The sequence below is a fragment of the Stegostoma tigrinum genome, chromosome 31, assembly GCF_030684315.1.
Source record: "Stegostoma tigrinum isolate sSteTig4 chromosome 31, sSteTig4.hap1, whole genome shotgun sequence".
Lineage (NCBI taxonomy): Eukaryota > Metazoa > Chordata > Chondrichthyes > Orectolobiformes > Stegostomatidae > Stegostoma > Stegostoma tigrinum.
In genome coordinates, this window is record NC_081384.1 from 18554068 (window position 1) to 18576451 (window position 22384).

The 22384-nt window shown below is 41.7% G+C and overlaps 1 protein-coding gene across 9 annotated transcripts in view; it reads right to left on the bottom strand.

Moving 5' to 3' along the window:
• Positions 1-22384, bottom strand: part of LOC125466300 (acyl-CoA-binding domain-containing protein 5) — a 103894-nt gene that overhangs the window by 23579 nt on the left and 57931 nt on the right. For 8 of the 9 annotated variants that reach the window (XM_059638878.1, XM_059638874.1, XM_059638875.1 and 5 more), the window contains one exon: positions 16484-16689. In XM_059638878.1, coding sequence (XP_059494861.1) covers positions 16484-16689 — 206 coding nt within the window. Of the gene's footprint in view, positions 1-5784; positions 5836-16483; positions 16690-22384 lie in introns of all 9 variants that reach the window. The other variant, XM_059638880.1, reaches the window with a different exon arrangement.

The window sequence follows — 22384 nt, forward strand, 5'->3', positions numbered from 1 at the left end:
TTAGACTACTGTGTCCAATTTTGGGCCCCACAGCTCAGGAAGGACATGGACACCCTGGAGGGTGTCCAGCAGAGATTCACATGGATGATCCCAGGGATGGTAGGTTTAACGTATGATGAACTGCTAAAGATCCTGGGATTGTACTCATTAGAGTTTAGAAGGTTGAGGGGAGATCTAATAGAAACTTACAAGATAATGTATGGCTTAGAAAAGGTGGACCCTGGGAAGTTGTTTCCGTTAGGCGGGGAGACTAGGACCCGTGGGTACAGCCTTAGAATTAGAGGGGGTAAATTTAAAACGGAAATGAGGAGACATTTCTTCAGCCAGAGAGTGGTGGGCTTGTGGAATTCATTGCCACGGAGTGCAGTGGAGGCCGGGACGTTAGATGCCTTCAAGGCATCTATCGACAACTTCTTGATCGCACAAGGAATCAAGGGCCACGGGGAGAGTGCAGGGAAGTGGAGTTGAAATGCCCATCAGCTGTGATTTAAATGGCAGAGTGGACTCGATGGGCCAAACGGCCTTACTTCCACTCCTATGTCTTATGGTCTTATGTATATGGAGTTCAGATGCCATGCACTAAGGAAGGTTTATATTGCCACAATAGATTCACTGGGATTAACTGATGGAAATGTAGTACACAAATTAAACAGAGTCTGTAATGGTTATTCAATGGATTTAAATTTTGAAAACTGGGCAGTCGACCCCGATTATAAATTTACAATCTAATCAACGAGCTTCCATGCTGCCATGAGTCAAGGTTACCAAGGCTCAAACTGTCATTGAGCATCACCCGAATTTCTTAATCTGAAAGCAGTCTCGTAAAACATTTCCCATCCTCATCTGCCATTTATGAGTACATTTTGTTTGCTGTTAAGTTAGACAATCATACTACTTCACACTGCAGTTCAATGCATAGAAGCTGTACAAAACAAGGAAGTATAGATATGTTACAAATCAGCAAAGTATTTCATTGACAGAACCCTAGGGTGCTCACAGAGCACCAGAAATACTGTTGCCGTTAATAATAGCAAGAAAAAGCAGATTTTTTCCCCCTACTTCTGTTCTTTCTGATATACTGATATTCAGCATTAGTCTGTTGTGCTTTGCGAGATACTCTAACATTTGAGCAGCAGGGTTAGGAGAAAGAGTAGACCATTTGGCTCCTCCAGAAAACTGCACTATTCATTACGTTAGTGGTTGATCTGGTGTCTTCGCTTTCCTGTCTGCTCCCACATCCTAAGTTCAAAAATAGATCAAAAATCTATTCAAGTCAACCTTGGATACATTCCATGCTGAAACATCTATAAACGTCTGGAATAAGCAATTCCAAAGATTCACAACTCTGAATGAAGAAATTTCTCCTCATTTACATCTTAAACATTAGGTTCCTTATCCTGAGGTTGAGGTCCTATATGTTAGAGGACACAATCTTTGTGTCAAAACCTAAACAACTGAGAGAAACTCAGTTACAATAGTCGGGTAGGTGGAAAGACAATTTGCCGGGTTTCTTGATGTTTGTCAGTAAGTGCACCAAGTGCCAGGAGAGTGTGCTGGAGTGGCCGGCAATGTCTCAGGATTTACCCCAGTGAAGTGCCAATTTAGATCATCTCAATTAAGGTGTTAAGAAATTACTGATCTATAGACATGATCAGAGTTCTTGCTGATGACCATTATCAAGTGACAGAATGATCATAGACTGAAATTTTACTACAAATCAACGAAGTATCAGAGGGCTTCTCTTTGTAAGGCTTAGTGAGATTCCTCATGCTATCCTACCAAGCTCACCTGATCACCCATGCAGCACAGTCGTCTAATGCCTGCTCATCATATCCTCCCTCTTGCCACTGCTAGGATTTCCTAGATTCCAAACACTGGCATATCTTTAAAGACCAGCTGTGTACCAGGTCCAGTGGGGCAGTCTGGAGCTGCCATTTACTTGAAAGCAACCAAAATAAAAGCTTCTCAGGTGCTTCATTTCACCTTATTGCAAATATATGAGTATATTTGAACATCTAATTGCATTTAAAAACCAGACTCGTCCTAGCAACAGCAAAAGCAAATAATAAAACAAACAGAGGGTGCAGTTGCCTCTGAGAATAGATAGGAACTGCCTTTTGAACTGCAACTCAGTTGCAGTCAACATATGATCACCGCACCTAACTCACAGCTACGGGGAAAGGTTATCAATTAAGCCCTGCCTGCCTTTTTGCTCCAGATGCTGCACCAGGTGGTAATGTTCCTCCTATCCAATAACAGTCATCGACCACGGTCAGATAGGTAGGAACCACCCTTGTTCAGGCCCTTGAAATGAAGCAGAAACTTGAGAATACTCGAGAGGAGACAGATTTAAAAAAAGAGGGGAGGCAAATTTTTTTTACAGAGTGGTTCGCATGTGGAATGAACTTCCTGATGAAGCAGTGGATGTGAGTACAATTAAAACGTTTGAAAGACATGTGGATGGCTATATGAATAGGAAAGATTTGGAGAGATATGGGCCAGGAGAGGCAGGTAAGACTAGTTTAGTTTGGGACTGTTTCAGCATGGACGGGTTGGACTGAAGGGTCTGTTTCCGTGCTATATGGCTCTGTGACTGTCTGCTGGAGGAATCTGCTAGCTGCCGTTGTACAAAGCGCACACTTCTAAGATGTGTTATTGGTGATCACAGATGACTTACACTTTAATGGAATGCAACTCTTTCGTATTGAAGAAGTCAGCTGCATTAGGATATGGCCCATAGATTTGACAAATGGCTATTGTGTTGATGCACATGTTTGTCATGAATGCTGCTGGCATGAGACTAACATAGCATACTGCTGTACAGAAACATGTCGATTCCTTAACTGATGATGACTTACCACCAAGACATGCAGCCTAGCTTTCTGTCCATGCTAAAAGGCAAGGTGAGAAAGTACTGTGAGCCTTTAAGCTCTGGCCAAGGAGACAAAGCACAAAAAAGCAAAAGCATGAATGCTGTAAGGATCGAAACAGGCACAAAATGAGCACTAAGACAGCAACTATGAGATGAGTCCTGGTTGAATAAAAGTACTAGGTGATGGTCCCTGCACACACGGCATTCCAGTGAGAGGTGCAATCTGTTCCAAAGTACACTTTGAATTACAGAACTGTATCATAAGTCGGTCAGAGAGGTACCATGAGGATGCATTGGTACATTCCCATACCAATATCAGTGGGCAGGGTGTGTATACAGTCACTGCCCATGGACCATGCCTTGAGATGCTGGCAATTGGAGTCCAAGGTGGAGGTGGCATTGCCATGTAATTGTTCTGAATTTCACATTACCAATTCCGGCCATATAGTTTAAATCCAGATGGAGAGAGAATGGGAAATCAATAATGGAGTGAGATTAATTAATTATGACATTTCAATGCATGCAAATACACCTCTCACTAGCAAGATTCTTGTCTTGTTATTCAACACTTGCTCAGGAAATGAAACTCTTGGCTCTCAACAGCAGGAATCTCTGTACTCCCGATCCTTACTAATGACCACACCCTATTTTTCCAACTTTCGTGCCGAGGTTCATGACAGCCAATGGCTGGGAATATTCCACCCCATGTGTTTCAGCATCAGGACTGGATGGTGACACACCTCCATGACTGAATAATCAATCCACCATCATTCTTCCAGCACATGCTTTTGTGCGCCGATCAGTGAGTTACTTATTCCCAAAGGATCACATACTAACACAAAGTACCTTCTCAGGCAGAGGAGAATATGGTAAAACAGGAAAAGAAACTACTTGGCTGGGATTTGATCCAGCTGCTTCCTGCCCTGTACTGTCAAGATATAGCAGCTAGGGCGCACCCTTAACTTGTGTCTTAGTGATAAGAACCAATATCACAAAATCCTGACGCTGTACAGTCACAAATTTTCTTCTGTCTGATGCTCAGCAACAACTAACTTCAGACCTGCTTAAAAATTTCTCAGGTTGGAAGATTGGCATTAGGTTTACATTTGACCACTATGTTTGTGCTTTCGCCCTTCAGCTCTTGACCCTCTCTTCAAGGAAGAGAAGAAGGATAATTATACACTTGTCGCAGTAACACCGGTGTTACAAATACTACAAATCCACCATTAAGTACTGCATACATTTTGGAAAAATTTAGAAATTCACAAATTAATCAACGTCAGGGAACACAAATATGTAGAAGATAGTCATAACTGACAAGTTCAATTGCCTGTTTTTCTGAAAAAAAGTGATTATTTTTATCTATATATTTAATGTGTGTAGATGGATGCATATGAACCCAAGTAGTGTTCCCTGGGTTTCAGTGCTGGGTTCAGTTTATCCTTCAGTATACAGGGGGATGATCCATGTCAAAATAAGTTTGATGTTATGAAAATTTATGGGTGACACAAAAGTCGGGCATTATGCAAACAGCCTGGAAGATAGTTAAAAATACTTTAGGATGACATGGGGCTGATCCAAGACAATGTGGTAAATCTGAAGTAATGCATTTCGGGAGGGGAAAAAGGAGGGAAAAATATATACAGTTAATAAATGCTGGATTCCATATAGAGGAACAAAGACATCTTAAGGATTCATAAATGTAATTTTTTAAAAAAAATAAAAAATGTAGCTAGACAAAGTCATTTTAAAAAAGCCACAAGCATATGACATATACCATGTGAATTTGGATCCACCACTAGAAGGAAGGACATTAAGGACACATTACAACATGTACCATTGGTTTGCCACACATTGTCGGGGATGGGGTCTTTAATTATGAGGATAACAGTTATGAGATTGGCACTATTTTCACAATAGCAGAAAGGCTAAAAAAAAACAAGTGACTGCGGCTTGTAAAGTTGGGAAAGGTTTTGTTAGATGGCAATGGAGTTAGTGACAATTTTAAACTAACAGTAAGAATCCAGGGAAAGTTGGCAAGTATCTTTGCTGGTATTAATATCAAGATATGCTTTACAACAGTGAGCCGTTGAGACACAGGTGATTGCGCTTCCTTTAAGTAAAAAAGAGCATAAACGTTTACAGCAGATAAAAATCAATTACATTATTTCTGGGTTGTTTTAAAAACAGCCAACTCCAATCTAACGAGCCCTATGACATCCTGTGCTGACTCTGTGCCTGTGGATCTTAAGTGTGAAATAGCAGTATGAGTATTAACCAGACTCATGAATATTGCCTCACTGCATATACATCACTTCCAAAGCTATGAAAGATTTCAGGTTCACACCAAAGGTTACACTGCCCAATGTATGAGAAAGATAATCCAGAAGAATATACTTTTAGTTATTTGTGGACTAGTTCTAACTATCTTAATTATTTGCTGATCACTACTTGATGCATCTTCCCTTGATCTTACTTGTAAATAAATCAGCTGTGTAGCTTAGCTTGCAAGCATAACTGTGCAGCATTTGCTTCATTTTTGGTGAATACATAAAGGCATGCTGGAAATCCCCTGGATCTCCACTGCACCACACTGCCAAGGAGTAATTCACAAATTGTAGAAGATGCCCAATGGCATTAAAAGGAGACTTAGACTGTTGTAAGCACAATTAATGATGTTAGGAAAACACTTCCACATTGTCAATGGCTCCATATCCACCACTATCAGCAACCCTTTCTTGTTATTGCTATATTGGGAGAGCATTTAATGAAGAAAACACTTAAAAAGTGTTTACGACTGTGCTGTTCCATTGTTATAACTGATGTCAAATAACCTAAGAGGATAAAAAGATATGCAACGTGGTAAGAGATTATTAAATAAAGCTGCTTTCATAACATTAGAGATCTTTCACCTTATGCTTGGATATTTTCAAACTAGGTGGTTGCAGGCCAGCTGTTTGCACCTGTAATAAGACAAGAATATCTATTAACAATACATGTTAATCTCACACCTCAGTGAATTCCCATTACTGCCTAAGCCAATGGAGAGCATTGAACAGAATGTAACGAACCTACATAAAATTTGTATTTCTGGGACTGACGATATAAAGTTCAACAAAATATCAGTGAGAAAATTAAGCCGAAATCAAGCATATTTTTGGGAATCAGATGAGAAATGAGCAGCTGCACAACTCGTTCATTATTTCATTTCTTGCCCTATCTCATTTGCTGTTTTGAGAGTTTGTTGTGCATAGTTAATACCTCTGAGAAACAAGCAAATGCTAAGCTTTTTTTAATCTGTTACCCAGTCATTCTAGCCCATCTTTCAGTTGTATTCATTTAAACTGACAACAGGGCTGGATCTGTTCAGTTGACAGGCTTTTTTCTTGTTTGAAGAATCGGACAGGCATGGTGTGCAATCAGTGGAAGGAGCAAAATATTAAAACAATGCTAAAATCTGGGGAGTTCAATTTTTAATTTGAATATTAAGCATTTAGTAAAATGCAAAAGATTAATGTTATGGTTAAATTGAAACACAAGCCACTTTAAAGGACTCCAACTAGATGGCTGCATTTTGCAAGTCTCCTATACTGTTAAAAACTCATTATTTCACATAAGTCGAGTTGAAATTACCTCAGGAAATCAATCTTCTTTGTTAGTTACATTTCCACTGATGGTGACATTGAGTAACTCCGTTATATCAGATCTTAGTTGAGTTACCAAGCATAATCAATGAGAGAGAAACTTAAAACAGAGTAAGCAACGTAATCTACAATATTAACAATGTAGAATTATTCAGGCTTGCTCTACCTGCAAAATTTCAGGCTGACAACCAGCTCTGGAGCGCAAACCTACAATGTGCTGCTGACTTCACTGGGTGCGCTGCTCACACACATCATCAAGCAACACCTATCATGACTTCATCAACTGATTGGTGTAAATGTCAGGCAGCTCGGTGGCTCAGTGGTTAGCACACTGCTGCCTCAGTGGCCCAGGTTGCATTCCACCCTCAGGCGTCTGTGGAGTTTGCACATTGTCCTCATGTCTGCGTGACCTTCCTCTGGTTACTCTGGTTCTCACAGTTTGAAGATGCGCAGGTTAGGTGAATTGGCCATGCCAAATTACCCCACAACGTCCAGGGATTTGCAGGCTCAGTGGATTAGCTATGGGAAGTGCAGGGTTACTGGGAAAGGATAAGGAAGTGGGGATGGGGTTTAGAAGGCACGCTGTTCCGAGGATCCGTGGGAACTCAATGAGCTGAATGGCCAGTTTCCACACTACAGGGACTCAGGGGTTCACAGGATTTCACGCCTTTGCAAGGTAAAATTCAGGGAAAAAGAACGAACAAAGTACAATCTCAAAGGGGCCTTGGTTTAGCTTATGTTGCTGCCCCAGATTCCCACTACCAGAAGTGTCAGCGACACCTGACTGTTAGGTGAAGGAATGATCTGACTCAGCCTTGACCTCTGGCCTCCAAATTTTTGTTCATGACTTGGAGTGAGACACTGTCTAACTGTGGTCTGGCATAATTTTTGCCTTCAAAAAGCAAAGGAAAAAATGCTGACATGACAGAAAGCTTCTTTTTAAAAAGACCTAGAATGCTGCCTATCACAGAATCCCTACAGTGTGGAAACAGGCCCTTTTGGCCCAACAAGTCCACACCGACCCTCAGACTCATCCCACCATAACCACACATCCCTGAACACTATGGGGCAATTCAGCATGGTCAATCCACCTAGGCTGCACATCTTTGGATTGTGGGAGGAAATCGGGGCACCCAGAGGAAGCCCACGTAGACACAGGGAGAATGTGCAAACTCCACACAGACAGTCACGCAAGGGCAGAATCAAACCCGAGTCCCCGGCGCTGTGAGGCAGCAGTGCTAATCACTGAGCCATCATGCCACCCGATAATTCAATAAACCATGTAATTTAAGCGTAATAACTATAGGTATGAATAATCCCAGATAAATCTCGATACTGGAGTCTTTACTACTACATTCATAATTTAACCATGCTGTATTTTTACCCCCCGTCTGATTCTTTGTGGTTTTGCTGAATTGATCTGAATTAAAAAGTAGTACATGCACACCAATATTTCATCGTAGTGATTTATTAAATCTCCCCGGTTGTCACTAAATGGTGAAATTTAATCACCTGAGAACATCCAATGAAAGGATACAGGATTAAAAAGCCTAGCACACTTCTACTCTTAACACAATTAAATAAGTTCTGAATTGAAAGAATCACTTGTCTCTTTTAGATATTAGATCACAAAAGCAATACTAGTTGAGAGTCTGGCATTTAGACATTGAGATTAATTACACAAGTTTACAGAATACAAAGTTAAATGTACCAGAAAGGTGCTTTAACAGGATAGAATAAAAAAATTGATGCTTCTGAGTGTGCACTGCTGGTGTAGACATAGACAAATTTCACCAATCTGTATCTATACAGCAACATCTGTAATTTCACAATTTACAGGTTAGCAAATATAGGCTAGATACTGGAAGAGTTGAACTCTTCAATGAGTGCAGCTTGCAAGCCAGTCAGAACTATCAACACAGGAAAAATTATAACATGCTAAAAGGGAGATGGATCAGTGCCCCATCTCACTGTAGATGTGCTAATAGGGTTCTGATGGCACAGAAATCCTGACCATAATTGCACTACTCAAAGAAAGCTCTCCATATATGATATCAGAGTACTTGGTGGGATCCCTCATTTACTTTCTTACTGGTAGCTCAGGGCATTGCACAAGAATGTGTAGCACAGCATCCACTAGATGTAGCAAATTGTGAGGCGGCAAGATATCAAGCGGATAGAAGCAGAAAAAGAGAACTCATGCTTTTGGAAAATAAATGATGTCTGCCTCTAGTAAAATGCATCGGAATGAATACTTAGTTTTCTGATAAAGATGCGATCAGTTTTCCTTTGTGTCTTTCATGGGAACTGAGCATTGCTGGCTAGTCCACATTTGTGAATTACTGCTGTCTGTGAGCTGCTTAGAGCTGATAGAGTCCCAGGATTTTTGACCCAGCAATTGTGAAGGAACAACAATGTAGTTAGGTTTGTATGTGTCTTGAAGGTAAACTTGCAAGTGGTGGTGTTCCTATGTATCTATTGCCCTTGTCCTTTGAAGTAGCCAAGGTTAGGTGTTGGAAAGTGTTGTTGAAAAACTCCTTGATGATTTGTTGCTGAGTTCCATACATGATACACATTGCTGTCACTGTTTTGGTGGTAGGGGGAATGTGTTTAATGGACAGTGAACTAACTAAGTTGGCTGCTTTGGTGTCTAGCCTCTCGACTGTAATCAGAGTTGCACTCATCCCAGAAAGCAGAGGGTATTCAATCACAATAACTTATGCCTTGTAAATGCTTTGGGAATTGGTCCTGCCTGATCCCAGTTATCAGCTGGGCAAGAGAAGAAAAGCACAAAGTTTTTCAAAGTGCTGTATGGGGATTATATTAATGCAATGTTTCATAATTCTCATACATCCTGGAAATAAGGATTTTTAAAAGTGTGTTCTTCTGCCTGTGTCACGGGGCATCATTTAGCTGTGTTAGTCATTTCTAGCCATAAGTGTAAGCAAAAAGATTTATTGGGCACTACTTTAACCTATTTTGAATATTCCTTAGAAGGAATTAAAACTAACTTTGAAGTGGAAATGGAACAAGGGGACCAGAGTCACACTGGTAGCACGAGTAGCTGCCCCACAAATATTGGCTAAAAGGATTCTGACAATTGATGCGGTGTGAGCTGCCTGTCACTAAAAATGAAGGGATCCCCCCAGTGAGTGCTCAAGGGCAGAAGGTGTCTCTGGTAGCAGCAGTCCTGGTCAGGGAGCTGTTTTCTCCAGATGCAAGATAGACCAGAAGAGGAGGAGACGACCCAGGAGGAGCTGCCTAACACTTCAGTTAGAGAACAACTTTAACAAGACCAACACATTCCATGTCCACAGCCCATTTATCCTCCTGTATGGGGGAAATTATCTTCAATTGTCACAGTGTATACTCTCTCTGTTTAATTAACTAAGGTATCATACCCAAATGGCTTCTTAACAAGCTGTATAAACTAATTGGAAAATTGCTACAAAATTCTTAACTACCTACATTAGGTAACTGATCACAAACCCTAAAATCAACATTTACAAAGAACATGCAAAGTCCCACTATATAATTGGCCAATATGGATAAGTAACAGACCTATAAAGACAGTTGATTGATTACAAGTGAAATGTTGAGCACAGGATAAATTCACATTTCACCTAATGAGCTCTTTGTAAATTTTCAAGTCTGTTTCAAGTATTCAGCTTTCCTTACAAATGTAAATTTTAAATAATATTTTTCCCCATGTTTTTGTCCAAACTCAGAAAACCAATTCTTAAAACAATGCGAGTAAAGAGTTAGCTTTAAATAGTTTGCTGTTTTATCCCAGGTCTCTTAGGCCACTTGATAATGGTACCTGGCTCTTTCCCAAGCGCCTAACGTACTTGGCATCAACGAGTGCACAACCAAAGCTCAGGGTGGGCTCTCCCTCTGGATTTTCCAGACTGAATGTAATATACACATTCAGTTGGAGGCTATAAAGTTGTCAGCTCCTCGTTGGTTTTGCTGCTCACTGCCTGCGATACTTACTAAAACAGGCATTAAAATGTTCAGCTCCTAGCAACAGTTCTTACTGCAATAACAATTCTTTTCCTCTTAAGTTCATGGGGGCCAGATTGTCGTGGAGCAAATTGCATACACTAAGACACACCTAATATTCAAATGTACAAACAGAACTTAGAAAGAATCACTGTGTACTCTTGCTCAGCGCAATAATTACACAGGGTATAAACTGAACCACTGGAATCCGGCTGTGCGGGATTCATTTAAAAGCAGAGCTTTGTTCCAGAACCCATTTATATTTTATGCACATAATCAATAGCTAAGTAAAGGGTAAACACTGGAAGAGAATCTGGTGGGTTTAGGGGCTGAAAAGTGGCCAATAAATATGGCTGCTATTGTCTGTTACCTAACATAAAAGTGAATTCTACAATGCTAATCTCTCTCAATTGGTGGTGGTTGGTATTTGGGTGGTGAGGGGGCAGGACAGATTTCCTCTAAATACAAGGTGCTGGCCGTGAGGGAAAGGTACTGGAAACGTATTCTTCTTGACTGTCTAGGGGAATCAGCAGCATATTGTTATAAAGTGGAAGTCGCTGGATGGGAATCGTTTGATTAGTTTATCATTCAGCTAATTTGTTCATTGTTAGTGTCAGTTAAATAAAGTACTTGTTGATTTATAGAGTGAGTGTCAGGAGTTTATTTCATTTAACCAATTCTTTGTAACAGATTGGGGAGAGGCAGGTTATACCACTTTTCACACTTCTTTTAACAGATTATAGGGCACTCAGTGTTTTGATTTGAGTTACCAGCTGCAAATCTACAAGCTGCCCAGACTTTTCTTTTAAATCTCCAAGACTAGAAAAAGCACGTTATCTTTTAAAGGGGCCACACACTCTTTCCCCTATCATTTTACGAACATTAAACTCTAATGACCTACCTCCAATCCACGCGTACCCCACCTAACTTTACAACATTATTGATTTTAAGGTAGATTTATAGCACAAGTAGAAAGAGGGAACAAATGAAATAGTCTTCCTGGTGTCAAAACTGATACCCTGGGTCTACCCAAATACATTCCTGTCCCTACTTTGTCCTGGCTTATTCTTTTCTCAGGCAAGCCACTGCTAACTTCGGGCCTTATGGCAGGGGTTGCCTGATTAGAGCATGAGAAAGGAGAGATTGAAGCTGTTTCTGGGTCATGATCACCATGGGGATATTCATGGGCAGAAAAACAGGATTAAGTACATGTACATGATAGGGGTCCAGTGTAGGTTTGTGGGCACTGGGTGAATGGCTCACCAGATTTAGGGTTCAGGTAGCAGGGCTTTGGACCAGTGGAGTTGATAAAAGAGGGGTACAGGCAAGGCCACTAGGGAGAACACTTGGTTGTTATACATAAAGACATAGGGAAGAACGTTCAAGCCTTTCAGTGGTGCTGAGATTTTTATTATGGAGGTAAAAATAAGCATGTATATTCAGTGACAGGATAGACAGCCCGAGTAGCACAGGAGCAGCGTTTTTGTGGGGAATTTCAACTTATCCAAACAAGTCAGGTAGGCAGTCCAACAGTAAAGGGGCAGCTAAGAGATCAAGAGAGTGGTGCAGAAGTAGGGTTTTTCAAAATTGGATTGGGGATGAGGGGTTGTTTAATCAGGGACATGAATGTGGAGGAACAGAAGACACAAGCACAGATCCTTGGGAAACTCCAGTAGCGAATGGGTTGGGGAGGAAACCGGAGGAATTGCCACAGATATTCCAACTATGGAAAATTAGGCATTAGGTGCTGCTACAATGCTGGGTCGCTGAAGCATTGGAGATAAAATAATAATAAAATCATCCAGGACTTAATAAACAAATATTTCTATATTATTTTCCAAGAATATCAAATAATACTATTTAACCTAAATCTTAAATAATTATCTTATTGTACTTTTGAAACATTTATGTAGCTTCAAGTATCAGCAGGCTTGCTGTGAACAATATGGTCTTGAGCAAAGAATTTCCTAAATAGAGGCTGAACTCAGTTTTTTTTCCATTGCTGGGATGAGGATATCACTGATTAGGCAGTATTTATTGCCAAACCCTAATTGCCTAGAGGGCAGTTAAGAGTCAACCACTTTGCTGCAAGTCTGGAGTCACATGTAGGCCAGACTAGGTAAGGATGGCAGTTTCCATCCCTAAGGGAGATTAGTGAACCAGTTGGATTTATTTATCGATCATTTCAGAGTAGTGTGGGTGTTGCTGCAATCTGGAGTTCCTTTGGTAGGCTGCATTCTGGGTTCATATTGTCAGTGAGCCAGCCCCCTGTGCTTACACTAATGAATGTGGTTCCATTGGCCTAGGGATGAAATCATCTGCTCTCAGTGGTAGTCAGCTTGGACAGGGAAGGGGACCCGATTATGTTGGATTGCCAGAGAAACTGAAAGCCTTCACCTTCCCACCTCCCTCAGAATTAGGCTCTGGGAAAGCACACATTCAACGTCCTGCCAAGTATTGACCACAAACACCTTATCCCACTGCCACTGGGATTCACCCAGATCTGTTGCTGTAGTCTGCAAGCCAGCTGCTACCCCCTTGGCAGCTTGACACCTCGGAATGGGGCAGGGTGTGATAATGGTCCTTTAATCGAAATCAGTGCCCAATTAAAAAGGGATTGACCATCAGCTCGGAGGTGTGCAATGCCTTTTCATTACCTTTGTTCCCATTACCTACCATGTTCCATTCCCTCCCTTACTCCAACTCCAAATTCAAAAAAACTCTCCAGCCCCCATGTCCCTGGTCCTCTACGTTCCCAGGACTCTGGGGGTGCTCTTCTGTCAGCTGTCTCGGCCTCCTCCATGGTATTGCTGAGCAGAAAGGTTGTCCACCTCTGATGCTCACTCAGCAGGACTTCCATCCATGGGGCCTTAATTCCAGGCAAAGGCCTGCTAACATCCTCACTACTACTTCCCTACAAGGCTTGTGGCTCAGTGCACTTTCCCTGGAAGTGGTAGGAGAGGCTGGCCTCCTGCTGGTTATTCACATGGCTGACCAGCACCCTGACATCTTCAGGTAATTCTGTCCTGGGAGATTGCTCAGAGACACTAGGATACCACAGTCCAGCCTCAACAACTGCCAATATAAATGAAGCTCAACCCGTGGACTTTGGTCGTAATATATTCTGAAAGAAACATAAGCAAACCTGGTGAGCCCATTCACCCAGTGCCCACAAACCTACATTGGGCTCTTATCACCCACATATAATTAATCTTACTGCCCCGCCCATGAATATCCCCATGGTGATCATGGCCCAGAAACAGCTTCATTCTCTCTTTCATGCTCTAAAACTAGTTTCAGTAAAGAGCCTCACATCTCAGTAATGGGGTAAATTGATGTAATAAATTTGCTGTTGAGAAAAACCTGATTTAATACTTTACTGATAAAACACTTTTACATAGAGACATTTTACTCCATTAATAACAGTGTGGAGCTGGAGGAACACAGCAGGCCAGGCAGCAGAGAAACGGGAAAGAAAAATCTGAAGAACGGTCTAGGCCTGAAATGTCAGCTTTCCTACTCCCCTGATGCTGCCTGGCCTGCTGTGCTCATCCAGCTCTACACAGTCAGTCATCGCTGACTCCAGCATCGGCAGTTCTTACTATGTCTTTTACTCCATTTAGCTCATTTAAGTATATTCCACTCCAACAAACATTCAATATTTTGGGTCAGTCAGTAAAATCTTATTTCCTCCTGAATTTGAGAGCATTGTTTCCTGATCAAAAATGATCTGCAGATTTGCACAGTGCCTACAGGACAGCATCATTGGTATCTCCAGACTAGCGTTTCATCTGGAATAGGGTCACAGCCAGTGAAATTCTCAAGTTGTTTTTCCAAGTGGAAAGGAATTATCTTCAGAACATGCTGCAAGCACATTAGTTATGCAGGAGGATGTCAGTCTTTCACCCTTGGTTAGCTATTGAGCAAGGGCTGCAAATACAGCCCTCCAGCCTACCAACCTATTGTACTATTAGTGCCCTGAAGACCGAGACAATCAATCAAAAGGTTGACTCAGTTCAAAAGCTTAATGATTGTTTACTAACTGCAAAATTGCAACCATTCCCCTGTGGATTATCATCGCAGCTCCTATTGTCCTCCATATTCTTTCTTTCATCATGAAAGATGATATTTTGTGAATCAATGCTCTGAACTTTGCCATTGTGATTTGGATTTTCCACAGTTGCTTATTTATTGACTTCTTCTATTTTTGAAGGTTGTGGGCTTGGTTGCTTATTCAAGGATTAGCTCATTTGCCATGTGATTGTTAAACATCAGGGGTTACAAGGTTGGTGAGACAGAATGTAGCAGTATACTTTCCAGTTTGAGCTTTATTTTGAATGAAACACCACAAATTTCAACAACATTGCTTATTTGCTCCCTATGTTTATAACTATTTTAATTAACCTGCAGGTTGTGGGACATCTCTCGGTCAGGTCAAGGGGGTCTTGAATGCAGACCTTCTGATCCAGAGATGGGGACACTTCCTCTGTCATTTTTTAAAAAAAAAGCCTATTCAGACAGATGCTGCTGGGATTGAACTCAGGCCTTCCAGATCCACACAAGTGATACCTGTTCCATTAACTAATATTTTCTCAACAACCTTTGGGACAGGGGAAGACTTGAAACAAGGCCTTCTGGTCCAGAGGTAGGGACACTTCCGCACAAGCCCACTCCCCCCATGTCACTTACATCCTCAGTTCTTGACTAAGTGATCCATATTTAACATTTAAGCAACACTTATTCTCAAATGCCATTCGATCTCCAGTATCCCTGCCCAATTCTACCAGTCAAGAACATGATAACATTTCTTCCATTGATGATCCCACTCCCCATCTGACCAGCAATCAAATGTCTTATGCCATCAATATTTTCTGGAGATGGTGAGTTACTCAACCTTACCTGGCATAACCATTGACCACCCAGAGGTAATGTTGCCCAGTCATCTCTAACAACGCATTTCCCACCATCATACTGGGAGACAAGTAACAGCAAGCTAACAGACAGGCAATAAATGGGTGCAGCTAGCGATGCCCACATCCAAGTGAATAACTTAAAAGAAAATTGTTACCACATTTTATAAAAAGCAAGGAGGTGGCAGGATTTCATGATAAGCCCCGTTACTTTAAGGTGCATGAATGTCTTTAATATAGTCAGAGTCATACAGCATGGAAACAGACCCTTCAGACCAACTCATCCATGCCAACCAGATATCCTAAACGTACATAGTCCCATTTGCAAACATTTGGCCAATATCCCTCTAAATTTCTCCAATTCATGTACCCATCCAGATTCCTTTTAAATGTTGTAATTGTAGGCACCTCCACCACTTCCTCGGGCAACTTGTTCCACTCATGCACCACCCTGTGTGAACAAGCTACCCCTGTGGTCCTTTGTAAATCTTTCCCCTCCCACCTTAAACCTATGTCTTCTAGTTTGGGACTCCCTACTCTGGGGGAAAAAAAAAGACAGAGTATTCACCTTATCTGTGCCCCTTACGATTTTATAAACTTCTATAAGGTCACCCCTCAGCCTCTGATGCTCCAGGAAATAAAATTCCAGTCTATTCAGCCTCTCACTATAATCCAAACTGTCCAATGCTGGCAACATCCTTGTGAATCTCTTCTGCACCCTCTCAAGTTTAACAACATCCTTCCTAAAGGCGGGCGATCAGAATTGTATGCAGTATTCTAAAAGTGGCCTCACCAAAGTCCTGTACAATAACTAATTTAGTTTGCCCATCTTTCAAAACAAAATGTTTTCCTTGTTCCTTTTCTTACATTTTAACCATGTCGAAAATAACGTTTTCATTTGAAAAAAATTCTCTCCAGACTTGTTGGCCCATTTCAATTATTTTCCTTTTTTTGCACTGAAGTAGTGAAACCTTGAAAATCCTCCCTAGAAACCAGGTTGTTAATCTGACAATAAAAACAGAATATATAAGGCTACACTGAAATCATTTCAATACCTGCGACGTTGTCAGGCCCTCCAGCCTACCAAGTCTCTGTAACACAGACTGCATGTCCTCTTCTAGACGATGAAGAACCCTCACAATATTATTGTTGATGGTGATCACAGTCTTTTCTCTGTGTACCCTTCTTTCATTGTCCTCTGTGTTGTTGGCAGGGCTGTTTCTCAGTCTCCATGAACTTCCACCTTGAGCCTGCTGCAGTCCTGTTGTGGTAAAGAAACACATTTGAACATTGTTTTTCATGGCTGCTGCAAAGCCTAAGTGAACGAGTCACAGAACTACAGGATGTGAGTACACAAACAACGAGCCGCAAGTTGGATGAGTGAGTCGGTGCTCTCCTTACCTGCCCAGCAATGATAGAGCAGTGGAACAAACTCAGAACATAAAACAGTAGAGCACAATACAGACCCTTTGGCCCACAATATTGTGCCAACCTTTTATCCTACTCTAACAATCAAACTACCCTGAATACCCAGATTTTACTATCCTTCATGTGCCTATCCAAAAGTTGCTTAAATGTCCCTAATGTATCAGGCCCCACTACCACCACCAGCAGCGCATTCCACTCGCCCACCACTCTGTGTAAAGAACTTACCTGACATCTCCCCTATATCTTCCTCCAATCACCTTAAGTTATACCCCCTGGTAATAGTAATTTCTGCCCTGGGAAAAAGTCTCTGGCTATCCACTCTATCTATGCCTCTCATTGTCTTGTACACCTCTATCAAGTCACCTCTCATCCTTCTTTGCTCCAATGAGAAAAGTTCTCACTCCCTCAAACTTTCCTCATAAGACCTGCCCTCCAGTCCAGGCAGCATCCAGGTAAATCTCCTCTGCTCCCTCTCTACAGCTTCCACATCCTTCCTACAGTGAGGCAACCAGAACTGAACATAATATTCCAAGTGTGGTCTCATCAGGTTTTTAATCGAGCTACAGCATAACCTCACGGCTCAAACTCAATTTCCCTGCTAATGAAAGCCAACACACCATACACCTTAACAAACCTATCAACTTGGGTAGTTCTAGCAGAAAAGATCCGATTGGCTGAACTCCATCAAAACAGTAGCCATACAAGCACCTACTGAGCAATTAGGGTCCTAGATACAAAAGCTTCACAGAGTACTTGATCATTGAGGGCTCCTGTGGCACAGTGGCGGTATCCTTAGCTCTGAGCCAGGACGCCTGGGTTCCAATCCCACCTGTTCTTTAGTACAGTAGTACTTTGCCCTGAAAATAATCCTTGTTGCAGCTGCCATCATGGAAAAAAATTCATTCATGGAAAGTAGGCGCCCAGGTTAAATATAAATTGTTTCCCCAACCACCATCAGTTCTGAGGAAGGGTCACCAGATACAATATGTTAACTCTTTTTTCCTTCACAGATGCTTCCAAACCTGCTGAGCTTTTCCAGCAAATTTGTTTTTCTTCCTGATTTACAGCATCCACAGTTTTTAAAATGTAAATGTGAATGAACATTGTGATGCTTTCTTCCAATGTCTGTGGCAGCTGAACGCCAACACAGCAGATTTTTAATGGGTAAACAAACATGCGACTAAACAGGCAGAACTTATTGCAAATGATTTACAGAAGGAAAAATGGCATTCTGGTATTTTTACAACTATAGTAAAAAGGTGGCTGTGGCAGTGTACTGGTTCTGGTATTGGACAAACAACCCCGTGGCTGAGTTCAAATGCTACCATAGCCATATATGGAAGGTGAGTGCAGGAGGTTTGCAATCTGATACATGAATGCTTATAAAACCAACTGGTTCACTGGTAGCCTTTAAGGGAGGAATCCTGTAAATTTTGCTAAAGCTGGTTTATCGTAAAATCCCCATAGGGTGGAAACAGGACAATTGACCTATTGAGTCTACACTGGCCCTCTGAAGGGCATCCCCCTACCCTATTGCTGTAATCCTGCATATCCCTAGTCTACATATCCTTGGACACTGTGGGCAACTGAGTATGGCCAATTCACCTAACCTGCACATCTTTAGGTTGTGGGAGGAAACCAGAGCACCCAGAGGAAACCCATGCAAGCACGGCGAAAATGTGCAAATTCCACACAGACAAGCTCCCTGGGGTGGAATTGAACCTGGGTCCCTGACACAGAGGCAGCAGTGCTAACCACAGAGACATCATGCCGTCCCACTGTGTACGGCTCCTGTTCCACACTGTCTTGATTGTTAATGCGCTCTGAAGTAGCTAAACGATTATTCTGTACAGCTTTAGTTAACTGTTGTCCTGAGAATAATATTAAAAACAAAAAACACCTCCAGTGAGGTCTGGGTTTGTTAAGTTGATCTTACTTCAGTCTGTCACTCATAACTCCTCATGTAATTCTATTCCACTGCAATTCTTCATTCTCATCTCCTGTAAGATGAACTCTTCATTGCTGTACGTGGACTATGAAATTTGGGAGACTTGTCAGAAGGCAATCGGACTAGAGGAGCATCACAAAAGAATAAATGGTTGTCTCTGTGCCCACCATCATTGGCATATTCCACGAGACACCATTAGATAGTCATCAGTAGCAAGTACCATGATTGATTTTCCTTCCAGGTCAGACCAACTGCAGAATTCCTAACAATCCGGTTGCCGGCCTGTAGGTCGTGGACACCCTCAGTGCGGATGCAGGATAGGTAACTGCGGTCACATGCTCCTGTGCGTGCTCACTCCCTGGTGACAATTGTGGCATCAGTCTGTGGAATGAACACTGTCTCGACAGTTCTGGGTCCTGAGCCAAGGTCCAGGCACAACACAAACCTTATTCTTTCCCATTGCTCAGCGAGTGTGATCGAAGTAATCAAGCACCAAGGACGCTGCGCTGACTGAGTCACATCCTGTAAAAAGAGTGGCTCAAAACAGCACCCACCCCCCCCTTTACTGATTTCAAGCTTCTTCTCCCTCTCACCACCCATCTCGCTCACTCTGGGGTCACATCCTTTTCAAAGGGTCAAATCAGGGTCAGAGCAGGGAAAGGTTTGGGAGGCAGTGCACTCGGAGATCGTGGACTTGTCACAAACTCAGGAGTGAACGTGGGATTTTGCTGGTCTCTAGGACCTGCTATTCCCTGGGTGAAGCTGACTGTGTTTTCTTGGATAACAAGGTGTACAGCTGGATGGACACAGCAGGCCAAGCAGCATCAGAGGAGCAGGAAAGCTGATGTTTCAGGCCTAGACCCATCATCAGACCCTTTTTCTGAGGAAGGGTCTAGGCCTGAAACATCAGCCTTTACCTGCTCCTCTGATGCTGCTTGGCCTGCTGTGTCCATCCAGCTGTACACCTTGTTATCTCAGATTCTCCAGCATCTGCAGTTCCTGCTATCTCTGCATTTTCTTGGAGTTTTGATGTGGTTTTTTGCTAAGTATACTACATAGTATATTTAATCCTGGTCCTTTCTTTAGTGCATGACTGCTTTTCAGTGGAAATTCCAGAAAGGAATTGCAACCTTGGCCTTCACCCATACCTTTCAGCAGAAAATTTTGACCATGTGCAAGTTTACATTCACAACGATGCTCACTAAAACTAAAATGTTGTATTCACAAAAGTACTTTTTTGATGAGTTGGTTAATAAGTGTAGAAATTTGATTTTTTTTAAAGCAAGGTTTTGTTGCTAAACTACTGAGCCAATTTCTAACAGTTGTTCAATACCAGTAATCAGAAGCAGCTGCAATCTCTTTCTACTTCATTGAAACTTCATTCAAGTGTTGGATGAACAGCAACAAGGGGCCAAAGCAATTCCTGAGACTTCTAATCTTGATGACAATACTATACCACAAATTCACACAGGGAATTTATAGGAGTAGACAGTACATGGAATCAAATCAGAAGATAGTGTGTCACAGAGTCTTATGTGGCGTAGAAGGGTGGCATTTAGTCTACTGAGTCCACGCCAGACCTTCATTGAGGAATATGCTCAACCCAAACCCCTGCATGTGTCCATATAATTTCCTTTTGAAATCATTAATTGTCATTTCCACCACTCTTGTTGGCATTGAATTCCAGATATTGTCACTCATTGTGTAAAAGAAAATTCTCTGACAGACATCTCCACTTTATCTCTGGCCTAAAATATTAAAACTTAGTCCTTATGTTAACACCTAAACACAATAATTCATCTTTGTATATCTTGTATACTTCTGTCAAATTGCCCCTTAATCGCCTTCATTTAGAGGCAAATAACCTCATCTTCCCAACATAACCTTGGGGCTAAAATCCTCAAGCTCTGGAAAGTTCTGGTAAATTTCTGCTGCATTTGTCTTGTAGACCCTCACGTTGAAAGTGAATTTCAGCTGTTTGCAAACTCCACCTGAATTGTTCAAAATGGGGAGTTCACTGCATTGAAACTGAAGCTGTCTTTCCTGTTCACAATAATTACATATGCAAAGACAAGTTGCTGAGAAGGAGTTCATCTAACCTATGGCTTGTTACTAGAATTGAAAGACAGCAAAGCTAGTACACCAAGGTCTCAAAGTCAAATAAAAAGGAATAAGGGGCACACAAACACTTGCAAAGAAGCTACAATAGTCAGGGGTCATATAGCATGGAAACAGGCCCTCAGTCCACCATGTCTACGCCAATCAACAAACTCCAAACTAACTAACCACATTTCTGGAGAAGGGTCCTGACCTGAAGTGTTAACTTTCCTGCTCCTCTGATGCTACCTGGTCTGCTGTGTTCTCTCAGCTCCACACTGTTTTCTTTGGCTCCAGCATCTGCAGTTCTTGCTATCTCTAACCACATTTACTTGCATTTGGTCCAAAGCCTACTATGTCTTGGCCTTTTAAGTACTCAAGATGCTTCTTAAATGTTGCCACCATCTCAGGCAGCACAGTCTATATTTCTACTATCGCATGAGTGAAAAAAAGGTTTCCCTCAGGTCTCCTCTAAATCACTTACTCCTCATATTAAACTTAAGCCGTCTGGTTTCAGAGATGTAGTAAAGTATTTTTGTGAATACAACATTTTAGTTTTAGTGAGCATCGTTGTGAATGTAAACTTGCTCATGGTCAAAATTTTCTGCTGAAAGGCATGGGTGAAGGCCAAGGTTGCAATTCCTTTCTGGAGTTTCCACTGAAAAGAAGTAGTCATGCATTTAAGAAAGGACTTGGATTAAATATCTGATCAGTCACAGCATCTCCAAGTGTTGATTAATCTTATCCCTTACAATGTTTTCCAATAATTTTGCCACCACTGACATTTGACTAACTAGTCTGCGATTTCCTAGTCTATGTCTGCTGCCCTTCTTGAACACAGGAACGACACCCTCCAGTCATCTGGCTCTTCACCTGTGGCCAACCAAGTATTAAATATCTCAGCCAGGGACCCAGCAATCTCCTTCCTTGCCTCCCATATGAGCCTGGGATTATCTCATCAGGACTTGGGGATAAGTGCACCTTTATATCTCCTAACACATCTAATATCTCCTCCTTATACATCTTAGCCTGTTCTGGAACCTCACCACACCAAGTGAAATTGGCTACAATGTCTTTCTCCTTTTGTGAACACTGAAGATTGGGAAATTACATCCATTAGGAAAGATGGAATAGGCAGGGTCTGTTTTCTCTTGTAATCAGAAGACCCAAGGACATCCAAATGGAATTATGATAGGATTGAATAAGTTAGATGTAGAGATGATGTTTCCACTTGCAGGCGAGAAGCTGATTAGAGATCAGAAATGTACAATATTCACCAACAGATCCAATGGAGAATTCAGCAGAAACTAGTCACAAACTGGGCAATGAAATGTGGTGGTTGGGGAAGAGGGGGACATCAAAATACTGCAGATGTTGGAAATTTGAAACAAGCAGAATATTGGACAAAACAAGTACAGTACATCTGGCAGTATCAATGGAAAGAGTAACTGGGTTAATGTTTTGTATCTGGTATGAATCATCT